At 53.8% G+C, this 27,687-nt stretch overlaps 1 protein-coding gene across 1 annotated transcript; it reads left to right on the forward strand.

Annotated features, from left to right (window-relative positions):
* Window positions 1-27,687, forward strand: SNX27 (sorting nexin 27). Its single transcript, XM_038768954.1, has 12 exons — window positions 1-275; window positions 18,871-19,099; window positions 20,981-21,173; window positions 23,123-23,187; window positions 23,294-23,398; window positions 23,574-23,652; window positions 24,364-24,527; window positions 24,728-24,817; window positions 26,507-26,656; window positions 26,857-26,985; window positions 27,175-27,234; window positions 27,512-27,687. The coding sequence occupies exons 1-12, from the start codon at window positions 1-3 to the stop codon at window positions 27,557-27,559; spliced, it is 1,587 nt and encodes a 528-aa protein (XP_038624882.1). The 3' UTR covers window positions 27,560-27,687.

The following is a 27,687-nucleotide window of genomic DNA, read 5'->3' on the forward strand; positions in this document are numbered from 1 at the left end:
ATGGCGGACGAGGACGGTGAGGGGATCCACCCGGCGGCGCCTCACAGGGACGGCGGCGGGGGCGGCGGCGGTGGCGTGGGGGGCCCGCGCGTGGTCCGCATCGTGAAGTCGGACAGCGGCTACGGCTTCAACGTGCGGGGCCAAGTCAGCGAGGGCGGCCAGCTGAGGAGCATCAATGGCGAGCTGTACGCGCCGCTGCAGCACGTGAGCGCCGTCCTGCCCGGGGGCGCGGCGCACCGCGCCGGAGTCCGAAAGGGGGACCGCATCCTCGAGGTGTGAGTACCCACACACCCCACCCCCCAACACCACACCCCCACACCCCAAGACACGACACACACACACACCCCCCCGGGCCTACACACAGCGCTCCCACAAGTCATCAGAACGACGATGATGATGATATAATGGCATTTATTAAGCGCTTACTAGGTGCCAAGCACTGTTCTAAGCGCTGGGGAGGTGACAATCCATCAATCAGTCGTATTTATTGAGCGCCTACTGTGCGCAGAGCACTGGACTAAGCGCTTGGGAAGTCCAAGTTGGCACCATAGCGAGACGGTCCCTACCCAACGGTGGGCTCACACATTCAGTCAGTGGTATTTCGCTCCCTCCGAGCCATCAGAACGATGATGATGATGATAATGGCATTTATTAAGCGCTTACTATGTGCCAAGCACTGTTCTAAGCGCTGGGGAGGTTACAATCAATCAATCAATCAATCGTACTTAACCCCCCCCCCCCCCCCCAGGACCCCCCGGGCCTACACACAGCGCTCCCACAAGTCATCAGAACGATGATGATGATAGAATGGCATTTATTAAGCGCTTACTAGGTGCCAAGCACTGTTCTAAGCGCTGGGGAGGTTGCAATCAATCAATCAATCGTATTTATTGAGCGCTTACTGTGTGCAGAGCACTGGACTAAGCGCTTGGAAAGTCCAAGTTGGCACCATAGCGAGACGGTCCCTACCCAACGGTGGGCTCACACATTCAGTCAGTGGTATTTCGCTCCCTCCGAGCCATCAGAACGATGATGATGATGATAATGGCATTTATTAAGCGCTTACTATGTGCCAAGCACTGTTCTAAGCGCTGGGGAGGTTACAATCAATCAATCAATCAATCGTACTTAACCCCCCCCCCCCCCCAGGACCCCCCGGGCCTACACACAGCGCTCCCACAAGTCATCAGAACGATGATGATGATAGAATGGCATTTATTAAGCGCTTACTATGTGCCAAGCACTGTTCTAAGCGCTGGGGAGGTTGCAATCAATCAATCAATCGTATTTATTGAGCGCTTACTGTGTGCAGAGCACTGGACTAAGCGCTTGGAAAGTCCAAGTTGGCAACATAGCGAGACGGTCCCTACCCAACGGTGGGCTCACACATTCAGTCAGTGGTATTTCGCTCCCTCCGAGCCATCAGAACGATGATGATGATGATAATGGCATTTATTAAGCGCTTACTATGTGCCAAGCACTGTTCTAAGCGCTGGGGAGGTTACAATCAATCAATCAATCGTATTTAACACCCCCCCGCCCAGGACCCCCCGGGCCTACACACAGCGCTCCCACAAGTCATCAGAACGGTGATGATGATAGAATGGCATTTATTAAGCGCTTACTAGGTGCCAAGCACTGTTGTAAGCGCTGGGGAGGTGACAATCCATCAATCAGTCGTATTTATTGAGCGCTTACTGTGTGCAGAGCACTGGACTAAGCGCTTGGAAAGTCCAAGTTGGCAACATAGCGAGACGGTCCCTACCCGACGGTGGGCTCACACATTCAGTCAGTGGTATTTCGCTCCCTCCGAGCCATCAGAACGATGATGATGATGATAATGGCATTTATTAAGCGCTTACTATGTGCCAAGCACTGTTCTAAGCGCTGGGGAGGTATCAATCAATCAATCAATCAATCGTACTTAACCCCCCCCCCCCAGGACCCCCCGGGCCTACACACAGCGCTCCCACAAGTCATCAGAACGACGATGATGATAGAATGGCATTTATTAAGCGCTTACTAGGTGCCAAGCACTGTTCTAAGCGCTGGGGAGGTGACAATCCATCAATCAGTCGTATTTATTGAGCGCTTACTGTGTGCAGAGCACTGGACTAAGCGCTTGGGAAGTCCAAGTCGGCAACACATAGAGACGGTCCCTACCCAACGGTGGGCTCACACATTCAGTCAGTGGTATTTCGCTCCCTCCGAGCCATCAGAACGATGATGATGATGATAATGGCATTTATTAAGCGCTTACTATGTGCCAAGCACTGTTCTAAGCGCTGGGGAGGTTACAATCAATCAATCAATCAATCGTACTTAACCCCCCCCCCCCCCCAGGACCCCCCGGGCCTACACACAGCGCTCCCACAAGCCATCAGAACGATGATGATGATAGAATGGCATTTATTAAGCGCTTACTATGTGCCAAGCACTGTTCTAAGCGCTGGGGAGGTTGCAATCAATCAATCAATCGTATTGAGCGCTTACTGTGTGCAGAGCACTGGACTAAGCGCTTGGGAAGTCCAAGTTGGCACCATAGCGAGACGGTCCCTACCCAACGGTGGGCTCACACATTCAGTCAGTGGTATTTCGCTCCCTCCGAGCCATCAGAACGATGATGATGATGATAATGGCATTTATTAAGCGCTTACTATGTTCCAAGCACTGTTCTAAGCGCTGGGGAGGTTACAATCAATCAATCAATCGTATTTAACACCCCCCCGCCCAGGACCCCCCGGGCCTACACACAGCGCTCCCACAAGTCATCAGAACGACGATGATGATAGAATGGCATTTATTAAGCGCTTACTAGGTGCCAAGCACTGTTCTAAGCGCTGGGGAGGTGACAATCCATCAATCAGTCGTATTTATTGAGCGCTTACTGTGTGCAGAGCACTGGACTAAGCGCTTGGGAAGTCCAAGTTGGCACCGTAGAGAGACGGTCCCTACCCAACGGTGGGCTCACACATTCAGTCAGTGGTATTTCGCTCCCTCCGAGCCATCAGAACGATGATGATGATGATAATGGCATTTATTAAGCGCTTACTATGTGCCAAGCACTGTTCTAAGCGCTGGGGAGGTTACAATCAATCAATCAATCAATCGTACTTAACCCCCCCCCCCCCCCAGGACCCCCCGGGCCTACACACAGCGCTCCCACAAGTCATCAGAACGATGATGATGATATAATGGCATTTATTAAGCGCTTACTATGTGCCAAGCACTGTTCTAAGCGCTGGGGAGGTTGCAATCAATCAATCAATCGTATTTATTGAGCGCTTACTGTGCGCAGAGCACTGGACTAAGCGCTTGGGAAGTCCAAGTTGACACTGTAGAGAGACGGTCCCTACCCAACGGTGGGCTCACACATTCAGTCAGTGGTATTTCGCTCCCTCCGAGCCATCAGAACGATGATGATGATGATAATGGCATTTATTAAGCGCTTACTATGTGCCAAGCACTGTTCTAAGCGCTGGGGAGGTTACAATCAATCAATCAATCAATCGTATTTAACCCCCCCCCCCCCCAGGACCAGCCCCCAGGACCCCCCAGGCCTACACACAGCGCTCCCACAAGTCATCAGAACGATGATGATGATATAATGGCATTTATTAAGCGCTTACTAGGTGCCAAGCACTGTTCTAAGCGCTGGGGAGGTTACAGTCAATCAATCAATCAATCGTATTTAACCCCCCCCCCCCCCCCCCACCCAGGACCGGCCCCCAGGATCCCCCGGGCCTACACACAACGCTCCCACAACTCACCAGATCGATCGATCAATCGATCAATTGTATTTATCGAGCGCTTACTGTGTGCAGAGCACTGGACTAAGCGCTTGGGAAGTCCAAGTTGGCAACATCTAGAGACGGTCCCTACCCAACGGCGGGCTCACAGTCTAGAAGGGGGAGACAGACAACAAAACCAAACGTACTAAGAACATAAAATCAATAGAATAGATAGGTACGAATAGAATAGATATGTACTGTTCTAAGCGCTGGGGAGGTTACAACGTGATCAGGCTGTCCCACGGGGGGCTCACAGTCCTCATCCCCATTTTACAGAGGAGGTCACTGAGGCACAGAGAATCAATCGGGCCTACACACAACGCTCCCACAAGTCATCAGAACGATGATGATGATGATGGTGTTTATTAAGCACTTACTATGTGCAAAGTACTGTTCTAAGCGCTTACTATGTGCAAAGCACTGTTCTAAGCGCTGGGGAGGTTACAATCAATCAATCGTATTTCACCCCCTCCCCCCCACCGCCAGGACCCCCTGGGCCTACACACAATGCTCCAACAAGTCATCAGAACGATGATGTTGATATAATTGCATTTATTAAGCGCTTACTATGTGCCAAGCACTGTTCTAAGCGCTGGGGAGGTGACAATCCATCAATCGTATTTAAACCCCCTCCCAGGACCGGCCCCCAGGACCCCCCCCCGGGCCTACACACAACGCTCCCGCAATTCATCAGATCGATCAATCAATCAATCGTATTTATTGAGCGCTTACTGTGTGCAGAGCACTGGACTAAGCGCTTGGGAAGTACAAGTTGGCAACATAGTCCCGACCCAACAGTGGGCTCACACATCGCTCCCACAAGTCATCAGAACGATGATGATGATAATGGCATTTATTAAGGGCTTATTATGTCCCAAGCACTGTTCTAAGCGTTGGGGAGGTTACAATCAATCAATCAATCGTATTTAACCCCCCACCCCCAGGACCCCCCGGGCCTACACACAACGGTCCCACAAGTCATCAGAATGACGATGATGATGATAATGGCATTTATTAAGCGCTTACTATGTCCCAAGCACTGTTCTAAGCGTTGGGGAGGTATCAATCGTATTTAACCCTCCCTCGCCCCCTCCCCGGCCCCCAGGACCCCCCGGGCCTACACACTACGCTCCCACAAGTCATCAGAACGATGATGATGGTGATAATGGCATTTATTAAGCGCTTACTATGTCCCAAGCACTGTTCTACGCGCTGGGGAGGTTACAATCAATCAATCAATCGTATTTATTGAGCGCTTACCCCACGTGAACCCCCAGTCAATCCATCAATCGTATTGAGCGCTTACTGTGTGCAGAGCACTGGACTAAGCGCTTGGGAAGTCCAAGTTGGCAATATAGAGAGACGGTCCCTACCCAACAGTGGGCTCACAGTCTAAAAGACTAAGCGCTTGGGAAGTCCAAGTTGGCAACATCTAGAGACGGTCCCTACCCAACAGTGGGCTCACAGTCTAGAAGGGGGAGGCAGAGAACAAAACCAAACATACTGACAAAATAAAATAGATATTAAGCACTTACTATGTGCAAAGCACTGTTCTAAGCACTGGGGAGGTTACAATCAATCGTATTTAGTGAGCACTTACTTTGTGCAGAGCACTGGACTAAGCGCTTGGGAAGTACAAGTTGGCAACATAGAGAGACAGTCCCGACCCAGCAGTGGGCTCACAGTCTAGAAGGGGGGAGACGGAGAGCAAAACCAAACATATTAACAAAATAAAATAAATAGAATAGATATGGACAAGTAAAATGAATAAATAGAGTAATATGTACAAGGTGATCAGGTTGTCCCACGGGGCGGGGGTTCACAATCTTAATCTCTCTCCCCCTCGTCCCCCTCTCCATCCCCCCGTCTTACCTCCTTCCCTTCCCCACAGCACCTGTATAATATAATAATAATGATGGCTTTTATTAAGTGCTTACTATGTGCAAAGCACTGTTCTAAGCGCTGGGGAGGTTACAAGGTGATCAGGTTGTCCCACGGGGGGCTCACAATCTTAATCTCTCGTCCCCCTCTCCTCCCCCCCCCCCGTCTTATCTCCTTCCCTTCCCCACAGCACTTGTATAATATAATCAATCAATCAATTGTATTTATTGAGCGCTTACTGTGTACAGAGCACTGGACTAAGCGCTTGGGAAGTCCAAGTTGGCAACATCTAGAGACGGTCCCTACCCAACAGTGGGCTCACGGTCTAGAAGGGGGAGACAGAGAACGAAACAAAACATGTTAACAAAATAAAATAAATAGAATAAATATGTACAAATAAAATAAATAGAGTAATAAATACTTACAAACATATGTACATGTATACAGGTGCTGTGGGGAGGGGAAGGAGGTAAGGTGGGGGAGAGGAAGGAGGGGGGCTCAGTCTGGGAAGGCCTCCTGGAGGAGGTGAGCTCTCAGTAGGGCCTTGCCCAAAGTCACACAGCTGACAATTGGCGGAGCCGGGATTTGAACCCGTGACCTCTGACTCCAAACCCTGTGCTCTTTCCACTGAGCCACGCTGCTTCTCTAGATACACATCGTTAACAAAATAAATAGAATAATAAATGTGTCCAAGTAAAATACAGTAATAAATCTGTGCCAACGTATATACAGTTGCCAACTTCTAGATTTCCAGTCTGCCAGTCTTCTAGACTGTGAGCCCACTGTTGGGTAGGGAACGCCTCTAGATGTTGCCAACTTGGACTTCCCAAGCGCTTAGTCTAGTGAAGAGCCCGGGCTTTAGAGTCAGAGGTCATGGGTTCAAATCCCGGCCCCGCCAATTGTCAGCTGGGTGACTTCGGGCGAGTCACTTCTCTGGGCCTCAGTTCTGTCATCTGCAAAATGGGGATGAAGACTGTGAGCCCCCCGTGGGACAACCTGATCACCTTGTAACCTCCCCAGCGCTTAGAACAGTGCTTTACACATAGTAAGCAATTAATAAATGCCATTATTATTATTATTATTATTCACTCATTCATTCAATCGTATTTATTTAATATGTACTGTAGATACGAGTTAGGTTGGAAACTCCCCCCTTCTCCCTTCTTTGGGGGGCGTCCCCAGGTCTCCCCCCAACACCCTCCCTCCCCCCTTCCAGTTCCCCCACCCTAGGACTGCCCAGGTGTCCCCTTCTCCCCCAGCATCCCTTGGAATTTCCCAGATTCCCGCTCTCCCCATTCCTCGGGCATCCTGGTTTATTCAATCATATTTATTGAGTGCTTACCATGGGCAGAGCATTCATTCATTCATTCAGTCGTATTTATTGAGCGCTTACTGTGTGCAGAGCATTCATTCATTCAGTCGTATTTATTGAGCGCTTACTGTGTGCAGAGCATTCATTCATTCATTCAGTTGTATTTATTGAGTGCTTACGGTGTGCAGAGCACTGTAGTAAGCGCTTGGGAAGTACAAGGTGGCAACATAGAGAGACGGCCATTCATTCATTCAGTGGTATTTATTGAGCGCTTACGGTGTGCAGAGCACTGTAGTAAGCGCTTGGGAAGTACAAGTGGGCAACATAGAGAGACGGCCATTCATTCATTCAGTGGTATTTATTGAGCGCTTACGGTGTGCAGAGCACTAGTAAGCGCTTGGGAAGTACAAGTTGGCAACATAGACAGACGGTCATTCATTTATTCAATCATATTTATTGAGCGCTTATGGTGTGCAGAGCACTGTAGTAAGCGCTTGGGAAGTACAAGTTGGCAACATAGACAGACGGTCATTCATTTATTCAATCATATTTATTGAGCGCTTATGGTGTGCAGAGCACTGTAGTAAGCACTTGGGAAGTACAAGTTGGCAACATAGAGAGACGGTCATTCATTCATTGAATCATATTTATTGAGCGCTTACGGTGTGCAGGGCACTGCAGTAAGCGCTTGGGAAGTACAAGATGGCAACATAGAGAGACGGTCATTCATTCATTCAGTTGTATTTATTGAGCGCTTACAGTGTGCAGAGCACTGTTCTAAGCGCTTGGGAAGTACAAGATGGCAACATAGAGAGACAGTCATTCATTCATTCAGTTGTATTTATTGGGCGCTTACGGTGTGCAGAGCACTGTAGTAAGCGCTTGGGAAGTACAAGTTGGCAACATAGAGAGATGGTCATTCGTTCAGTTGTATTTATTGAGCGCTTACGGTGTGCAGAGCACTGTAGTAAGCGCTTGGGAAGTACAAGTTGGCAACATAGAGCCCACTGAGCCACGCTGTATATATGTTTGTTCAGATTTATTACTCTATTTTACTTGTACATATTTACTATTCTATTTATTTTGTTAATGATGTGGATCTAGCTTTATTTCTATTTTGATGACACACGTCCGCATGTTTGTTTTTTTGTTGTTGTTGTTGTTGTTTTTTAATGGCATTTATTAAGCGCTTACTCTGTACAAAGCACTGTTCTAAGCGCTGGAGAGGTTACAAGGTGATCAGGTTGTCCCACGGGGGGCTCACAGTCTCAATCCCCATTTTACAGATGAGGTAACTGAGGCCCAGAGAAGTGAAGTGACTTGCCCAAAGTCACACAGCCGACAGTTGGCAGAGCCGGGATTTGAACCCATGACCTCTGACTCCAAAACCCGGGCTCTTTCCGTTGAGCCACGCGGCTTCTCTTTTGTCGTCCGTCTCCCCGTTCTAGACTGCGAGCCCGCTGTTGGGTCGGGACCGTCTCTAGATGTTGCCAACTTGTACTTCCCAAGCGCTTAGTACAGTGCTCTGCACACAGTAAGCGCTCAATAAATACGATTGAATGAATAGAGAGATGGTCATTCATTCATTCAGTCGTATTTATTGAGCGCTTACAGTGTGCAGAACACTGTAGTAAGCGCTTGGGAAGTACAAGTTGGCAACACATAGAGATGGCCCCTACCCAACAATGGGCTCACAGTCTAGAAGATAATAATGGCATTTATTAAGCGCTTACTATGCGCAAAGCACTGTTCTAAGCGCTGGGGAGGTTACAAGGTGATCAGGTTGTCCCACGGGGGGCTCACAGTCGTCATCCCCATTTTACAGATGAGGGAAGTGAGGCCCAGAGAAGTGAAGTGACTTGCCCGAAGTCACACAGTTGGCACTTGGCGGAGGCGGGATTTGAACCCATGACCTCTGACTCCAAAGCCCGGGCTCTTTCCACTGAGCCACGCTGCTTGTCTGGACTAAGCGCTAGTTCCCACCCCCACTTCGGCGGTGGTTTTGGGGGGGGTCCCAGGTCGACCCCCGAGGTTGTTCCAAGTGGGGACCGTCTCCAGATGTTGCCGACTTGTCCTTCCCAAGCGCTTAGTACGGGGCCCTGCACACAGTAAGTGCTCAATAAATACGAATGAATGAATAATAATAATAATAATGATGGTATTTGTTAGGCGCTTACTATGTGCAAAGCACTGTTCTAAGCGCCGGGGAGGTTACCAGGTGATGAGGTTGTCCCACGGGGGACTCACAGTCTTAATCCCCATTTTCCAGATGAGGGACCTGAGGCCCAGAGAAGTGAAGCGCCCTGCCCAAAGTCACCCAGCTGACTAGTGAGTGACGGAGCCGGAACTTGAACCCCTGACCCCTGACTCCGAAGCCCGGGCTCTTTCCACTGAGTCATCATCATCAGTCGTATTTATTGAGCGCTTACTGTGCGCAGAGCACTGGACTAAGCGCTTGGGAAGTCCAAGTTGGCAACATAGAGAGACAGGCCCTACCCAACAGTGGGCTCACAGTCTAAAAGTCACGCTGCTGGTGTTTGTTGAGTGCTTACAATGTGCAAAGCACTGTTCTAAGCTCTTATGAGTGACCCCTTAGAGCTGTCCAGGTCCCCGACGCCCTGGGGGCGGCCCAGGCCCCGTCCCCCAGGCCTGTCCTGCCGCCACCGCCGCGTCCCCCTCCTCCCAGATCTCCGCCCCCCACCCCCACAGGACTTGCCCAGATCCCCCCATTCCCGCCCCTCGAACCCCTCCCAGGTTTCCCTGTCGTCCCCCCCCCCCCCCCCGTCCCCGTCCCCCCCCTGTCCCCGTCCCCTAGAGCCGCCCAGGCCCCCCTCGTGTCGCGCCCCCTCCCTGGAGGATCGTGGTCCCCCCTCAACCAGCTCCCGCCTCCCCCCAACACCCCACCCCCCTTCCCCCCATGTCCACATCCCCTTCCTCTTTCTCCCTTCCTTCCCCCTTCTGCCCTTCTTCCATCTCCCTCTCATCAGCTTCCCCCTCCCCTCCTCCTCCTCCACCCAGAAGCCTTCACTCCAGCGCTTAGAACAGTGCTTTGCACATAGTAAGCGCTTAACAAATGCCAACATTATTATTATTCACTCTCGCCCGCCCCACCTAAAGGCCCCTTCCTCTGGGCCCCCTCCCCTCACTCTGGATTCTTTTCCGCCCCCCGCTCCCCTTCCCCTCTCTGTGCCTCTCCCCTCCCCACACTCACACACTAATTAGGCCACCCCCTCTCCTGTCCTGCAGCCCCCACCCCTGGACATCTCTGTCTCCCCCTTTTAGACTGTGAGCCCACTGTTGGGTAGGGACTGTCTCTATACGTTGCCAATTTGTACTTCCCAAGCGCTTAGTCCAGTGCTCTGCACATAGTAAGCGCTCAATAAATACGATTGATGATGATGATGATGATAGTAAGCGCTCAATAAATACGATTGATGATGATGATGATCCCATTCCGCTTAACAAATGCCATTATTATTATTATTACTATTCATTCATTCATTCATTCATTCATTCAATCAATCATATTGAATGATTGGGAAGCCCAGGAGGCCTTCCCAGGCTGAGCCCCCTCCTTCCTCTCCCTCTCCATCCCCCCCATCTTACCTCCTTCCCTTCCCCACAGCACCTGTATATATGTATATATGTTTGTACAGATTTATTACTCTATTTATTTATTTATTTATCTTGTACATATCTATTCTATTTATTTTATTTTGTTAGTATGTTTGGTTTTGTTCTCTGTCTCCCCCTTCTAGACTGTGAGCCCGCTGTTGGGTCGGGACCGTCTCTCTATGTTGCCAACTTGGACTTCCCAAGTGCTTAGTACAGTGCTCTGCACACAGTAAGCACTCAATAAATATGATTGATGATGATGATATGTATATATGTTTGTACAGATTTATTACTCTATTTATCTTGTACATATCTATTCTATTTTATTTTGTTAGTATGTTTGGTTTTGTTCTCTGTCTCCCCCTTCTAGACTGTGAGCCCGCTGTTGGGTCGGGACCGTCTCTCTATGTTGCCAACTTGGACTTCCCAAGTGCTTAGTACAGTGCTCTGCACACAGTAAGCACTCAATAAATACGATTGATTGAGAGGACGCAGTATTATCAGCCTTCTTATTATGGAATTTGTTAAGCACTTACTATGAGTCAAGCAAACAAACTGTGAGCCCACTGTTGGGTAGGGACTGTCTCTATATGTTGCCAGCTTGGACTTCCCAAGCGCTTAGTACAGTGCTCTGCACACAGTAAGCGCTCAATAAATACGATTGATTGACTGATTGAGCGCTTACTGTGTCAACGCAGTGCTTGGGGAGTCCAAGTTGGCAACATAGAGAGGCGGTCCCTACCCAACGGTGGGCTCACAGTCTAGAAGGGGGAGACAGAGAACAAAACACAACGTATTAACAGAATAAAATAAGTAGAATAAATATGTACAAGTAAAATAAATAGAGTAATAAATACATACATATATACAGGTGCTGTGGGGAAGGGAAAGAGGTAAGGCGAGGGGGAGGAGGGGGCTCAGTCCCATTTTTGGCTCCTCTCCCTCCGCCCCTCCTCCACCACAGGGAGGGCCTGTCTCTCTATGTTGCCAACTTGGACTTCCCAAGCGCTTAGTACAGTGCTCTGCACACAGTAAGCGCTCAATAAATACGATTGATTGATTGATTCTCTGCCTGGCCTAGGTTTCGCCCAACTCCTGGTGCTTCTCCCGAGATCCCTAGGGCTTGGCCCCTAGCCCAGGCCCATCAGTGTTGTAGTCGCCCCCCCCTCCAGCCGCTGTCTCCCCAGTAGCCCCCCTTGGACAGCTGGGGGGGGTGGGACCCCCACAGGGAAGTATAGGGGTTGGACAGTGGGGGAAAAGGAAATCATCATCATCAGTCGTATTTATTGAGCGCTTACTATGTGCAGAGCACTGTACTAAGCGCTTGGGAAGTACAAATTGGCAACATCTAGAGACAGTCCCTACCCAACAGTGGGCTCACAGTCTAAAATCTCTCTGGTGTCCTCTCGTCCCCGCCCTCCTTGGCCCATGGCCTCCCTTCTCACCATTCAATCAACCAGTTGTATTTATTGAGCGCTTACTGTGTGCAGAGCACTGTACTAAGCGCTTGGGAAGTACAAGTTGGCAACATCTAGAGACGGTCCCTACCCAACAGTGGGCTCCTTTCCCTCCTCTACCCCTGGGGCAGCCTCTGGCTCAGGGGGTGGTGTGGGCTGGAGAGAGTGGGTTGTCCAGAGGGTCATCATCATCATCAATCGTATTTATTGAGCGATTACTGTGTGCAAAACACTGTACTAAGCGCTTGGGAAGTACAAATTGGCAACATATAGAGACAGTCCCTACCCAACAGTGGGCTCACAGTCTATAGGTCCTATAGGCCTCCATCCTGCCTGCCGACGGAGCGACCATACTACTCCCGATGGGGTTGAAGCACGTACTCTGTGCTAATCAGTGGGGTTGCCGTGAGATTAAAACACCGGATTTGGTCCCCGGCCGGCCGGCCGGGAGCTCACGGACCCTTGGCCCCCTCTCCCAGATGAGGAAACTGAGCCCTGGAGGGGCTAAAGGGGCTGGTCACCCAGCCCTGGAGGGGTTAAAGCAGCGTGGCTCAGTGGAAAGAGCCCGGGCTTTGGAGTCAGAGGTCATGGGTTTGAATTCCGGCTCTGCCACATGTCTGCTGTGTGACCTTGGGCAAGTCGCTTCACTTCTCTGAGCCTCAGTTCCCTCATCTGTAAAATGGGGATGAAGACTGTGAGCCCCACGTGGGACAACCTCATCACCTTGTATCCCCCCGCCAGCGCTTAGAACAGTGCTTTGCACATAGTAAGCACTTAACAAATGCCATTATTATTATTATAGAGAAGCAGCATGGCTCGGTGGAAAGAGTCCGGGCTTGGGAGTCAGAGGTCATGGGTTCGAATCCCGGCTCCGCCACATGTCAGCTGTGTGACCTTGGGCAAGTCGCTTCACTTCTCTGAGCCTCAGTTACCTCATCTGTAAAATGGGGATGAAGACTGTGAGCCCCACGTGGGACAACCTCATCACCTTGTATCCCCCCGCCAGCGCTTAGAACAGTGCTTTGCACATAGTAAGCGCTTAACAAATACCATTATTATTATTATAGAGAAGCAGCGTGGCTCGGTGGAAAGAGCCTAGGCTTGGGAGTCAGAGGTCATGGGTTCGAGTCCCGGCTCCGCCACATGTCTGCTGTGTGACCTTGGGCAAGTCGCTTCACTTCTCTGAGCCTCAGTTCCCTCATCTGTAAAATGGGGATGAAGACTGTGTGCCCCACATGGGACAACCTCATCACCTTGTATCCCTCCCCAGTGCTTAAACAGTGCTTTGCACATAGTAAGCACTTAACAAATGCCATTATTATTATTATAGAGAAGCAGCATGGCTCGGTGGAAAGAGCCCGGGCTTGGGAGTCAGAGGTCATGGGTTCGAATCCCGGCTCCGCCACATGTCTGCTGTGTGACCTTGGGCAAGTCGCTTCACTTCTCTGAGCCTCAGTTACCTCATCTGTAAAATGGGGATGAAGACTGTGAGCCCCACGTGGGACAACCTCATCACCTTGTATCCCCCCGCCAGCGCTTAGAACAGTGCTTTGCACATAGTAAGCGCTTAACAAATACCATTATTATTATTATAGAGAAGCAGCGTGGCTCGGTGGAAAGAGCCTAGGCTTGGGAGTCAGAGGTCATGGGTTCGAGTCCCGGCTCCGCCACATGTCTGCTGTGTGACCTTGGGCAAGTCGCTTCACTTCTCTGAGCCTCAGTTCCCTCATCTGTAAAATGGGGATGAAGACTGTGTGCCCCACATGGGACAACCTCATCACCTTGTATCCCTCCCCAGTGCTTAAACAGTGCTTTGCACATAGTAAGCGCTTAACAAATACCATTATTATTATTATAGAGAAGCAGCGTGGCTCGGTGGAAAGAGCCCGGGCTTGGGAGTCAGAGGTCATGGGTTCGAATCCCGGCTCCGCCACATGTCTGCTGTGTGACCTTGGGCAAGTCGCTTCACTTCTCTGAGCCTCAGTTCCCTCATCTGTAAAATGGGGATGAAGACTGTGTGCCCCACGTGGGACAACCTCATCACCTTGTATCCCTCCCCAGTGCTTAGAACAGTGCTTTGCACATAGTAAGCGCTTAACAAATACCATTATTATTATTATAGAGAAGCAGCGTGGCTCGGTGGAAAGAGCCCGGGCTTGGGAGTCAGAGGTCATGGGTTCGAATCCCGGCTCCGCCACATGTCTGCTGTGTGACCTTGGGCAAGTCGCTTCACTTCTCTGAGCCTCAGTTACCTCATCTGTAAAATGGGGATGATGACTGTGAGCCCCACGTGGGACAACCTCATCACCTTGTATCCCCCCCCAGCGCTTAGAACAGTGCTTTGCACATTGTAAGCACTTAACAAATACCATTATTATTATTATTATAGAGAAGCAGCGTGGCTCGGTGGAAAGAGCCCGGGCTTGGGAGTCAGAGGTCATGGGTTCGAATCCCGGCTCTGCCACATGTCTGCTGTGTGACCTTGGGCAAGTCACTTCACTTCTCTGAGCCTCAGTTACCTCGTCTGTAAAATGGGGGTGAAGACTGTGTGTCCCACATGGGACAACCTCATCACCTTGTATCCCCCCCCAGCGCTTAGAACAGTGCTTTGCACATAGTAAGTGCTTAACAAATACCATTATTATTATTATTATAGAGAAGCAGCGTGGCTCGGTGGAAAGAGCCCGGGCTTGGGAATCAGAGGTCATGGGTTCGAGTCCCGGCTCTGCCACATGTCTGCTGTGTGACCTTGGGCAAGTCACTTCACTTCTCTGAGCCTCAGTTACCTCATCTGTAAAATGGGGATGATGACTGTGAGACCCACGTGGGACAACCTCATCACCTTGTATCCCCCCCAGTGCTTAGAACAGCGCTTTGCACATAGTAAGCACTTAACAAATACCATTATTATTATTATAGAGAAGCAGCGTGGTTCAGTGGAAAGAGCTTGGGAGTCAGAGGTCACGGGTTCAAATCCCGGCTCCACCACTTGTCAGCTCTGTGACTTTGGGCAAGTCACTTCTCTGGGCCTCAGCTCCCTCATCTGTGAAATGGGGGTGAAGACTGTGAGCCCCACGTGGGACAACCTGATCACTTTATATCCTCCCCAGCGCTTAGAACAGTGCTCTGCACATAGTAAGCGCTTAATAAATGCCATCATTATTATTAAAGGGGCTGGTCACCCAGCAGGGACTAGAGTCTGGCTCTCCCAGCCCTGACTACTGGGCAGCGCTGCCCACGGAGGCCCCGGGCGCCGCTGGAGTAGACGCCTCTGCCCACGAGTGGCCAGTGGTGGCCGGGGTGAGCGGAAGCGTCTCCGGGGGCTGGGCCGCAAGGAGGGAGGGGGCAGGATGTCACCCGGAGAGAGGAAAAATGCAGTACGGCCCAATGGGCGGGGGTGCGGGGCCGAGAGGACCCCACCTCCGGATAATAATAATAATAATGATGGCATTTATTAAGCGCCTACTATGTGCAAAGCACTGTTCTAAGCGCTGGGGGGGATACAGAGAAGCAGCGTGGCTCAGTGGAAAGAGCCCGGGCTTTGGAGTCGGAGGTCATGGGTTCGAATCCCGGCTCCGCCACATGTCTGCTGTGTAACCTTGGGCAAGTCACTTAACTTCTCTGAGCCTCAGTTACCTCCTCTGTAAAATGGGGATTAAGACTGTGAGCCCCACGAGGGACAACCTGATCACTTTGTATCCCCCAAGCGCTTAGAACAGTGCTTTGCACCTAGTAAGCGCTTAACAAATGCCAACGTTGTTGTTATTGTTATCAAGCTGTCCCACGTGGGGCTCACAGCCTTAATCCCCATTTTTACAGATGAGGTAACTGAGGCTCAGAGAAGTTAAGTGAGAAGCAGCGGGGCTCAGTGGAAAGAGCCCAGGCTTTGGAGTCGGAGGTCATGGGTTCAAATCCCGGCTCTGCCAATTGTCAGCTGTGTGACTTTGGGCAAGTCACTTCACTTCTCTGGGCCTCAGTTCCCTCATCTGTAAAATGGGGATTAAGACTGTGAGCCCCCCCGTGGGACAACCTGATCACCTTGTAATCTCCCCATTGCTTAGAACAGTGCTTTGCACATAGTAAGCACTTAATAAATGCCATTATTATTAAGTGACTTGCCCGAGGTCACGCAGCAGACTTGTGGTGGAGTCCAGATCTCTCCAGGTCTCAGTTTCCTCCTCTGTAGAATGGGCCCAGTGATCCCTGCTTCCTCACCTCCTGGAGGGCCACTGTGGTGGGTGAGAGGTGAAGAAAGGTGGGACTTGGGTGGGGAGAGCCAGGGTGATTGATGGCATTTATTAAGCGCTTACTATGTGCAAAGCACTGTTCTAAGTGCTGGGGTGGGGGGATACAGTGTGATCAAGCTGTCCCATGTGGGGCTCACAGCCTTAATCCCCATTTTTACAGATGAGGTAACTGAGGCTCAGAGAAGTTAAGTGACTTGCCCAAGGTCACGCAGCAGACTTGTGGTGGAGTCCGCCAGCAACTTGTGTTGCCAACTTGTACTTCCCAAGCGCTTAGTACAGTGCTCTGCACATAGTAAGTGCTCAATAAATACGATTGATGATGATGAGTCCAGATCTCTCCAGGTCTCAGTTTCCTCCTCTGTAGAATGGGCCCGGTGATCCCTGCTCCCTCACCTCCTGGAGGGCCACCATGGGGGGTGGGGGGTGGAGAAAGGTGGGGCTTGGGTGGGGAGAGGCAGGGTGATGGAGTGTGAATGGGGCGGGGGGCTACTATGGGGGGGCCGCCCCCAGGCCCTGGAGCGGGAGAGGGGAGCAGCCTGTCTGTCCGGTGTAGACGCGCCCTTCCCGCCTCCGGGGCGAAGTCCGGACTCTGCGGCGCTGGCGGACTTGAGACCCGAGATGCCCCCCGTCCCCTCATCCCCCGGTCCCCTCCTTCTCTTCTTCCTCCCCCGTCCCCCCCTGCCAAAGCCGCCCGTGGGAGATCAATCAATCAATCAATCAATCGTATTTATTGAGCGCTTCCTATGTGCAGAGCACTGGACTAAGCGCTTGGGAAGTCCAAATTGGCAACACATAGAGACAGTCCCTACCCAACAGTGGGCTCACAGTCTAAAAGGGGGAGACAGAGAACAGAACCAAACATACCAACAAAATAAAATAAATAGGATAGAAATGTACAAGCAAAATAAATAAATAAATAAATAAATAGAGTCATAAATCTGTACAACCATATATACAGATATACAGGTGCTGTGGGGAAGGGAAGGAGGTAAGATGGGGGGGATGGAGAGGGAGAGGAAGGAGGGGGCTCAGTCTGGGAAGGCCTCCTGGAGGAGGTGAGCTCTCAGTAGGGCCTTGAAGGGAGGAAGAGAGCGAGCTTGGCCGAGGGGGAGAGGGATTGGGGGCATTCCAGGCCCGGGGGAGGACGTGGGCCGGGGGTCGACGGCGGGACAGGCGAGAGAACGAGGTACCGAGGACAAGGTCCTGCCCGGCCCCCCATGGGGGGGACAGCGGGGCCTCCGCCCACCCCTCCGCCACGAGGGCCTCTCCTTTTCTTCAAGCCCCCCGTCCAGCCCCATCCCCTTCCCCGCTTCGGGCCCCCCAGCCGGCCCAGAGTCTCGGTCGATCTCGACGGATCGATTTGTCGGCCTCGGGCCGGCCTCCCGTCACCAGGTCGGGGACTTGATGATGATGGTATTTGTTAAGCGCTTACTATGTGCCAAGCACTGTTCTAAGCGCTGGGGGGGGGGGATGCAAGGTGATCAGGTTGTCCCACGGGGGGCTCACAGTCTTAACTTGTACTTCCCAAGCGCTTAGTACAGTGCTCTGCACACAGTAAGCGCTCAATAAATACAATTGATTGATTGATTGGTTAATCCCCATTTTACAGATGAGGTAACTGAGGCACAGAGAAGTGAAATGGCTTGCCCAAGGTCCCAAAGCTGACAAGTGGTGGGATTCGAACCCATGACCTCTGACTCCCCATGCTCTTTCTACTGAGCCACGCTGCTTCCCCACCTCTTGGGGCACCCCTCCCCCAAATCCGCAGGGCAGGACTCGATGCCGGCTCTGTATCGGCCGCCGGGGCAGATAATAATAACAATAATGGCATTTATTAAGCGCTTGCTCCGTGCAAAGCACTGCTCTAAGCGCTGGGGGGAATACGAGGGGATCAGGTTGTCCCACGCGGGGCTCACAGTCTTCATCCCCGTTTTACAGAGGAGGTAACTGAGGCTCAGAGAAGTTAAGCGACTTGCCCAAGGTCACACAGCAGACGTGGTGGAGCCGGGATTCGAACCCATGACCTCTGACTCCAAAGCCCATGCTCTTTCTACAGAGCCACGCTGCTTCTCCACCTCTCGGGGCACCCCTCCCCCAAATCCGCGGGGCAGGACTCGATGCCGACTCTGTATCGGCCGCCGGGCCAGATAATAATAATAATAATAATAATGATGATGGCATGTATTAAGCGCTTGCTCCGTGCGAAGCACTGTTCTAAGCGCTGGGGGGAATACAAGGTGATCGATCAGGTTGTCCCACGCGGGGCTCACAGTCTTCATCCCCGTTTTACAGAGGAGGTAACTGAGGCTCAGAGAAGTTAAGCGACTTGCCCAAGGTCACAGAGCAGAGGTGGTGGGGCCGGGATTCGAACCCATGACCCCGACTCCAAAGCCCCGTGCTCTTTCCCGTGAGCCACGCTGCTTCTCTAGATAGAGGGTGTTCCCGCTCCCTGCCTGAGGGGCTGAGCCCCCACCCGGTCAGACAGACGGGGAGACCGAGGCCCGGAGAGGCCACCGGGTGCCCGGGGCTCCAGGCGACCCGCCGCTCCCGCCCTCCCCGCTCCCCAGGAACGGCGTGAACGTGGAAGGGGCCACGCACAAGCAGGTGGTGGACCTGATCCGGGCGGGCGAGAAGGAGCTGATCCTGACGGTGCTGTCGGTGCCCGCCCACGAGGCCGACGGGCTCGACCCCAGCGAGGACGCCCTGGGCCAGTCCTACGACTACACGGAGAAGCAGGCCGTGCCCATCTCCGTGCCCACCTACAAGCACGTCGAGCAGAACGGCGAGAAGTTTGTGGTGAGCGGCCCTCCCCGCCCCCCGCGGCGCGTGCCCGCCGGCCCCCCGGGCACCGCGCTGAACGCTCCTCGGGGCCCCGCGGGGCAAGCGGCTCCCCGCCCTCCCCTCTGGAGACCGGGCACTGGGGCACGGAGAAGTGAAGTGACTTGCCCAGGGTCACGCAGCGGAGAAGGGGTGGAGCCGGAATTAGACCCCCAGTGAGAACAGACCTGGGTTCCAATCCCAGCTCCGCCGTGTGGCCCCGGGCAAGTCTTTCCCCCTTCTCTGGGCCTCGGTCACCTCATCTGTAAAATGGGGATGGAGACTCTGAACCCCACACGGGACACAGACCGCGTCCAAACTGACTGGCTTGTAGCTATGCCTCTGCTCAGATTAGCGCCTGGCACTGACTGTGGGCAGAGCACTGTACTAAGCGCTTGGATGCAAAACAGCAGTAGAGACCATTCCTGCCCACAACGGGCTTACAGTCTTGGGGGGGAGACAGACATCAAAACTTTGTTTCGACTGTGAGCCCACTGTTGAGTAGGGACTGTCCCTATATGTTGCCAATTTGTACTTCCCAAGCGCTTAGTACAGTGCTCTGCACATAGTAAGCGCTCACTAAATACGATTGATGATGATGATGATGATGACCGTCTCTATGTGTTGCCAGCTTGTACTTCCCAGGCGCTTAGTACAGTGCTCTGCGCACAGTAAGCGCTCAATAAATACGATTGAATGAGTGAGTGAAAGTAAACGGACATCGGTATAAATAAATAGAATTATAGATATAAACATATACACATAAGTGCCGGGGTTGAGGGGGGGAGAGCAAAGGGAGCGAGTTGAGGTGACACAATAGGTGGTTAGCAAATCAATCAATCAATCGTATTTATTGAGCACTTATTGTGTGCAGAGCACTGGACTAAGCGCTTGGGAAGTACAAGTTGGTAACATAGAGAGACAGTCCCTACCCAACAGTGGGCTCACAGTCTAGAAGCGGGAGACAGAGAACAAAACCAAACATATTAACAAAATAAAATAAATAGAATAGATATGTACAGGTAAAATAGAGTAATAAATATGTACAGACATATACATATATACATCATCATCATCATCAATCGTATTTATTGAGCACTTACTGTGTGCAGAGCACTGTACTAAGCGCTTGGGAAGTCCAAGTTGGCAACACATAGAGAGAGTCCCTGAAGTGGGCTCACAGTCTAGAAGGGGGAGACAGAGAACAAAACCAAACGTATTAACAAAATAAAATAAATAGAATAGATATGTACAGGTAAAATAAATAAATAGAGTAATAAATATGTACAGACATATATACATATATACATCATCATCATCAATGGTATTTATTGAGCACTTACTGTGTGCAGAGCACTGTACTAAGCGCTTGGGAAGTACAAATTGGCAACATATAGAGACAGTCCCTACCCAACAGTGGGCTCACAGTCTAAAAGGGGGAGACAGAGAACAAAACCAAACATACTAACAAAATAAAATAAATAGAATAGACATGTACAAGTAAAGTAAATAGAGTAATAAATATGTACAAACATATATACAGGTGCTGTGGGGAAGGGAAGGAGGTAAGATGGGGGGGATATATATGTATGCAGATATACATATATACAAATACCACCAAAAAGAAAGTCCCAGCACCGAGGCTGGCGCGGCCCTGACTCGACGGTCCTCAGAGACCCCATGGGGTCCTTTCCCTCTCTGGAAGAGGTGGTTGCCCCCCGCCCCCCTTCCGTGACCCCCCCAGTCGGATTTGGGGGGGACTGTTCGGGGTGGAATGGGAAGCCACTCCAGGGAGCGGTCAGATGGTCCGGGGGTAGAGCCCCTTCCTCCCCACACACGTCCCTCCCCTGCCGCCGGCAGGTGTACAACGTTTACATGGCGGGGCGCCAGCTGTGTTCCAAGCGCTACCGCGAGTTCGCCATCCTGCACCAGAACCTGAAGCGGGAATTCTCCAACTTCACCTTCCCGCGCCTGCCCGGCAAGTGGCCCTTCTCCCTGTCCGAGCAGCAGCTGGACGCACGGAGGCGGGGCCTGGAGGAGTACATGGAGAAAGGTCAGGGGGCCCGGACCGGACCGGCTCTTGGTCAGAGGGGGTGGGGGGGACGCGCGTCCGACCGGCCTCGGGGAGAAAGGGGCGGGAGGGTGGACCGGGATGGAGGGGTATTTGGGGAGAGGTGCAGGGGTCTAGGCTCTAGAGGATGCCCTGAAGAGGTTCATGGAGGAAGGTGAGGGCGGCCTAAAGGCGCTGGCCCCGGGGGGACCTGAGGAAGAGGTGCATGGAGAAAGGTGCGGGCCTCAACGCCTGGAGGGGTACGTGGAGTGATAGGATGGTATTTCTCAAGTGCTTTCCAAGTGCCAGGCACTATACTCAACACTGGCCTGGGTGCAGGCAAACCGGGTTGGACGCGGTCCCCGTCCCTTGCGGAGCTCACGGTCTCAACCCCCCCATTTTAAAGACGAGGGAACTGAGGCCCAGCGAATTGACTTGCCCAAGCAGACGAGTGGCGAAGGCCGCATTAGCACCCGTGACCTTCCCAACTCCCGGGCTGTGGCCGCTGAAGCTGTGCCGAAGGGGGCCTGGAGGGGGTACGGGGGGAGAGGTACAGGAGAAGCAGCGAGGGCTAGTGGTTAGAGCGCGGGGCTCAGAGGCAGAAGGACCTGGCCTCTTGCCCTGTGCGTGACTGTGGGTGGGTCACTTTGCTTCTCTGGGCCTCAGTTCCCTCGCTCTAAAATGGGGGTGACGACTGTGAGTCCCGTGTGGGCCACGGGTTGAGTCCAACCCGATTACTTCTCTTTTCTGAAGAACCTATTAGAAAATGTTAACATTATTATTTCATCATATGGAGTGTTGATTCATTCTTCAGAATGACAAAACAACATGCGTTGTGATGAGAATCAACTCATTCTCATTTGGGGAATTTATTTTACCATGTTTTCACAAGACACATCTATTTTGATATTGAGTCCAACCCGATTATTTCTCTTTTCTGAAGACTCTATTAGAAAATCTTAACATTATTATTTCATCATATGGAGTGTTGAGTCATTCTTCAGAATGACAAAACAACATGCATTGTGATGAGAATGACTGTGAGCCCACTTGTAGACTGTGAGCCCACTGTTGGGTAGGGACTGTCTCTATATGTTGCCAATTTGTACTTCCCAAGCGCTTAATACAGTGCTCTGCACATAGTAAGCGCTCAATAAATACGATTGATGATGATGATGAGAATCAACTCATTCTCATTTGGGGAATGTATTTTACCATGTTTTCACAAGACATCTATTTTGAAATCGATAAGGTTTCTACATGCAATTTTCCAAGATTTTTAAAGCATTCCTCTTCTTAAAAATTGCATTGTACTATGCTTTTTCCCATCACTTCACGGATAAGGGATTAACACTATATGCACAATATGCAAAGTCACTATTGCTATATGTTACCCTATTTTTTTAAAAGCTTATCTTTAAAGAAACTTAAAGGACTTCTAGAATTGGGCCTGATTTTTATGATGAAAAGTAAATGAGTTATTCATCCTTTGACTATACCTGTATATATGTATGTATGATTGTGCATATTTATTACTCTATTTTACTTGTACATATCTATTCTATTTTATTTTGTTAATATGTTTGGTTTTGTTCTCTGTCTCCCCCTTCTAGACTGTGAGCCCGCTGTTGGGTAGGGACCGTCTCTAGATGTTGCCAACTTGGACTTCCCAAGCGCTTAGTACAGTGCCCTGCACACAGTAAGCGCTCAATAAATACGATTGATTGATTAGCCTGTATCTACCCCAGTGCTTATTCCAGTGCCTGGCACAGAGTAAGCATTTGAATGCCATAAAGAAAAGGGTGGGTGGGCCGGCCCGGAAGGGTGCAGGGGGACGTGGAGGAAAGCGGGCAGTGGGGGTAGCACCGTGGGCACCGCTGGGCAAGGAGGGGGCACAGTGGGCAGGGCCCCACCGATCTGGGGGCTGACTCGCCTCGGCCTTGTGCCCGCAGTCTGCTCCACACGGGTCATCGGCGAGAGCGACATCGTGCAGGAGTTCTTGTCCGAGTCCGATGAGGTAGGCGAGCCCCCGGGGTGGGGGGTGGGGGTCTCCGACTCGGGCCGGGGGGCGGGGGACGGCGGGGGGATGGAGGGGCAGCCCCTGACGGCGGGTCCCGCGGCAGAACTACAACGGCGTGTCGGACGTGGAGCTGAGGGTGGCGATGCCAGACGTCACCACCGTCACCGTGCGCGTGCGGAAGAACAGCACCACCGACCAGGTGTATCAGGTGCGCGGGCCCGGCCTGGGGGCACGGGGCGGGGGGTGGGCTTGCACCCAGTCAGCCGCCCCGGGGTCACGTCCACTCGGGTGCCCCCTCACCATCACACCACCCTCCGCCCGCCCGGGTGACCTTCCCTCCCCCTGGTGACCTGGTGACCCACCCTTCTGCCAAAACTCCTCAGGCCATCGCGGCGAAGGTGGGCATGGACAGCCTGACGGTGAACTACTTTGCCCTGTTCGAAGTAATCAATCACTCCTTCGGTAAGGGTTGTCCGTGGGCGTGGGGGTAAAGGCTGGGTGGGGGTGGGGGGCGTCCTTGCTGCTCCCATCCTGCCCCCCCGCCGAGCCTAGCCCTCCGCAAGAGAACCACTCCTGCTGTGATTCCCACCCGGGACTGGGCCTCGTGGGCCCAGAGACGAGCCAGTCACGCCCACTCCCCGGCCTGACCCCCATTCGTAGCCCCCCGGACGCAGGGGCAGAGATTCAGCCCAGCTTTCTGTGCCCCTTCTCCCCGTACGCCCGGACCCTACGACCTTTTCCCCCAGAGCAAGTCTCCCTTCCCTTTCTCTGTGTCTGCCGTAGCTTTCTGACCTGCCCTGGGTGGGACGAAAGGATCCACACTCACACTCACTCCTCGGCTGCGACCCGGACCACTATCTCCGGTTGAGCTGCTTGTTCGCCGGGTCACCTTGGGCTCCCCTCACCGCAGCCCCACCTCCACCCCCTTCCTCATTCCGGGTTGATGTGCGATATTGGCTTTTCTGAGGGTCCCGAAACTGGGAAAAGGCGGAGGAGCGAGGCTCAGACGGCCTCCAGAGGAGCCGAGCCCGGGGCCGCGCGCAGCCTTGTCCCCCGACCGGGGGGCCCGAGGGCCCGGCGCCTTCCCGCTGCTCCCTGGCTGCTCCTCTTCCCTCCTCACCCCCGCTCTGTGTGCTGTCTCCCGCCTCCCGGCCCCGTCTCCCTCCCGTCTAGTGCGTAAACTGGCCCCCAACGAATTCCCCCACAAGCTCTACATCCAGAACTACACGTCCGCCGTGCCGGGCACCTGCCTCACCGTCCGCAAGTGGCTCTTCACCACGGAGGAGGAAGTGCTCCTCAATGACAACGACCTCGCCGTCACCTACTTTTTCCACCAGGTAGGCGGAGAGGGGGGCGATCCGGTGGGCCTACCGAGGAAGAAGGGCCTGGGGACTCTGACCTTTGCCCGCCTTCCTCCCCACCCTCCCTCCGTGCTGGTGGGGGTCAGAGGCCATTCTGGGCCCACCGTGTGTTCGGTTGGGGGGCCGGGTCCCGTGTTCGGCCCTTCACCCGTGCGCGCACGCTGTCCCGTGTACAGGCCGTGGATGACGTGAAGAGAGGTTACATCAGAGCGGAGGAGAAGTCGTACCAGTTACAGAAACTGTCGGAGCAGAGGAAGATGGTCATGGTGGGTGGCGGGGCTGCCTGCGTGCCCGGGCCTCGTGGCCCCCCCCTCCCTCGTGCACCCCCTCCCTGCGTCCCTCCTCCCTCCCAGCGCCAGGGCCTGTTCCGCTGCCGCCTCGCTGTGCGACCTTGCGTGACTCGCTTAACCTCTCTGGGCCTTAGGTTCCCCACCTGTAAAACAAGGGGGTGTGAGGGGAGAACCCCGGAGGGCCGGCCACGGGAGACTGGGGGGGGCGGGGGGGAGGGAGGGGAAGGACCCACCCCGGAGCCCCCTCCCCTGCTCCCAGGCTGGCGTCGGGCCCCGCGCCGCGGGGGGCGGGGGCCGAGGGTGGGAAGGGAGCGCATTTGCGACAGGCTGTGGCCGGGGCAGGAAGGCCGGGGTGGGTCTTCCCGAAACCCCAACCCCGGCTCCACCCACCCAGATTTCCCTTCCTCCTCTCCGCGGTGCCCGGCCCTCCGCCGGGAGGGTGGAGCAGGTGGGCTGGCCCCCCTATTAGGGGGTGCCACATCAGGGGCAGGATTCTTGCCCCCCCCCCCATCCTCTCCCCATTTATACCCCCCCCCCCCCCCCCGCCCCAGGAGAACTTCCCCCACCCCATCGCTTGCCCATCTTTCTGGGTGGCCCTGGACATTGGCCTCTGAGGCCGGCCTGTCCCCGTCCCCCCCCGCCCCGGGAGGGGCCTGGGAAAAAAAAAAAATCAGTCGACGGACCCGTCGATCGAGAGAAGCGGCGCGGCTCAGTGGAAAGAGCCCGGGCTTGGGAGTCAGAGGCCGTGGGTTCGAATCCTGGCTCTGCCACCTGTCCTGTTGTGTGGCCTTGGGCAAGTCACTTCTCCGAGCCTCAGTTCCCTCATCTGGAAAATGGGGATTAAGACTGTGAGCCCCACGTGGGGCAACCTGATCACCTTGAACCCCCCCAGCGCTTAGAACAGTGCTTTGCACATAGCGCTTTATTATTATTATTATTATTATTACCTGCTGGGTCCTGAGCACTTAGGAGAGTGCAGTCACTCCCCACCGTTCCTCCTCCTCGCCCCCAACTGCCTGCCAGGTTCACAGCCGGGGGTTTGGGTCACAGGGTCCCTGCGGGGCCCTGCCCCCTCCTCACGTCTCACATGCGTGTGTACACACATGCACACGTGCATCCCCCACCCCCCGCCACTTCTGTCCCATGTGAGGGCAGTGGGGGCTGCCGTTGGTCCCCTGGGGCGATCGGGTGTACCCAGCTAGGGCTAGTCAGCCCCCGGAGATACTCCCACCCTTAGAGTGACCCCTCCCAAGTGTCTAGTACAGAGCCCTGCACACTCTAAGAGCCCATTGCCCACCACCAACTGTTAGTAGTGGTGGGGAAGCTGGGATTTGGACCGGAAGACCCCCCCACCCTCCCACCATCCATTGGAAGCAGAAAGGGAGGGATGCGGGGGGTGGGGGGGGGGGGGGCGGGGCAGGGGTGGCCCAGATGACTCTCCCCATTTCACAGATGGGGGAGACTGAGGCCCAGAGAGGTTAAGGGAGCGGCACTGGGTCAGTGGCAGAACCGGGAGCAGAGCCCGGCTCTCCTGGCTCGCAGGTGAGCGTCTCCCCCAGCCCCTCCCCGCGCCCCACTCCCCACCGTGGACCCCCGACCCGGGCTCCGCCATGACGATTCCTCCTCCTCCTCCCTCCGGGCCTCCCCCCCGTCCCGCCCCTGCAGTATCTCAACATGCTGCGGACGTGTGAGGGTTACAACGAAATCATCTTCCCCCACTGCTCCTGCGACTCGCGGAGGAAAGGCCACGTCATCACGGCCATCAGCATCAAGCACTTTAAGCTCCACGCCTGCACGGAGGAGGGGCAGCTGGAGGTGAGCCCGCCGACCGCCCCGAAGGGGCCCGAAGGGGGTGAGCGGGCGTCCCCCCCCAGCGGCGAGGCCGGGGGTGGGGGGCGTGGGGCTGTTGCGTCCACACAACTCCCCCTCTGTGCAGTCCCGAGCTCTGGCCGGGCATTTCGGGCCCACCCCATCCCCTGGAACTCACTCACCCGCCGCCCTCCCCGGCCCCCCAGAACCAGGTCATAGCGTTTGAGTGGGACGAGATGCAGCGGTGGGACACGGACGAGGAGGGGATGGCGTTCTGCTTCGAGTATGCGCGAGGAGAGAAGAAACCGCGATGGGTGAAGATCTTCACCCCATACGTGAGTTGGGGGGAGAAATGGCGCCGACCCCGAGGGCAGCGGGAGGGAGAGCTGACCCTCAGGCCAGCCCTGAGGTCATCCCGGGCCTCCCCCTGCCTCCGGGCAAGCTTCGCCCCCGGCGCCCCAACGCCCGGGTTGGGGGGCCGGCCAGGACCCCTCACCCGCCCCTCTCCCCTCTCGCTCCTCCAGTTCAACTACATGCACGAGTGCTTTGAGAGGGTGTTCTGCGAGCTCAAGTGGAAGAAAGAGGTAAAACCCCAGGGCTGTCGCTCGCTCCTCCGCCCTCCCCCAAACTTTCCGGGGGTCCCCTCGGACCCACACAGCCCTCCCACCCCCCGGGGGGGGGTTGGGCCGGGTGAGGGTCCCGCAGAGAAGGGGGTGTCGAGATCGGCTCCCCCGGGGCCGCAGGTGGGAGTCTGAAACCAGGACAACCTGCCTATTTGAGGGGGGGGGCACCGTCTTCCTAAAGGCCATCTCTCACCCCCATCCCTCCTGCCCCTCTCCCCCCATCCCTGTTTCCTTACAGAACATCTTCCAGATGACCAGGTCACAGCCACGGGACATGACCACCTAGCACATCCCTCCCCTCCACCCCCCCCAAAATAATCCCTGTCACTCCTGTCCATGCTCCCCACGGCCCCCACTCCCATCCCCCGGTCAGGCTGAATAACCATTAACACTTACAAAAAAAAAAAAAAAAAA

Source organism: Tachyglossus aculeatus, chromosome Y4, assembly GCF_015852505.1.
Source record: "Tachyglossus aculeatus isolate mTacAcu1 chromosome Y4, mTacAcu1.pri, whole genome shotgun sequence".
Classification (NCBI taxonomy): domain Eukaryota; kingdom Metazoa; phylum Chordata; class Mammalia; order Monotremata; family Tachyglossidae; genus Tachyglossus; species Tachyglossus aculeatus.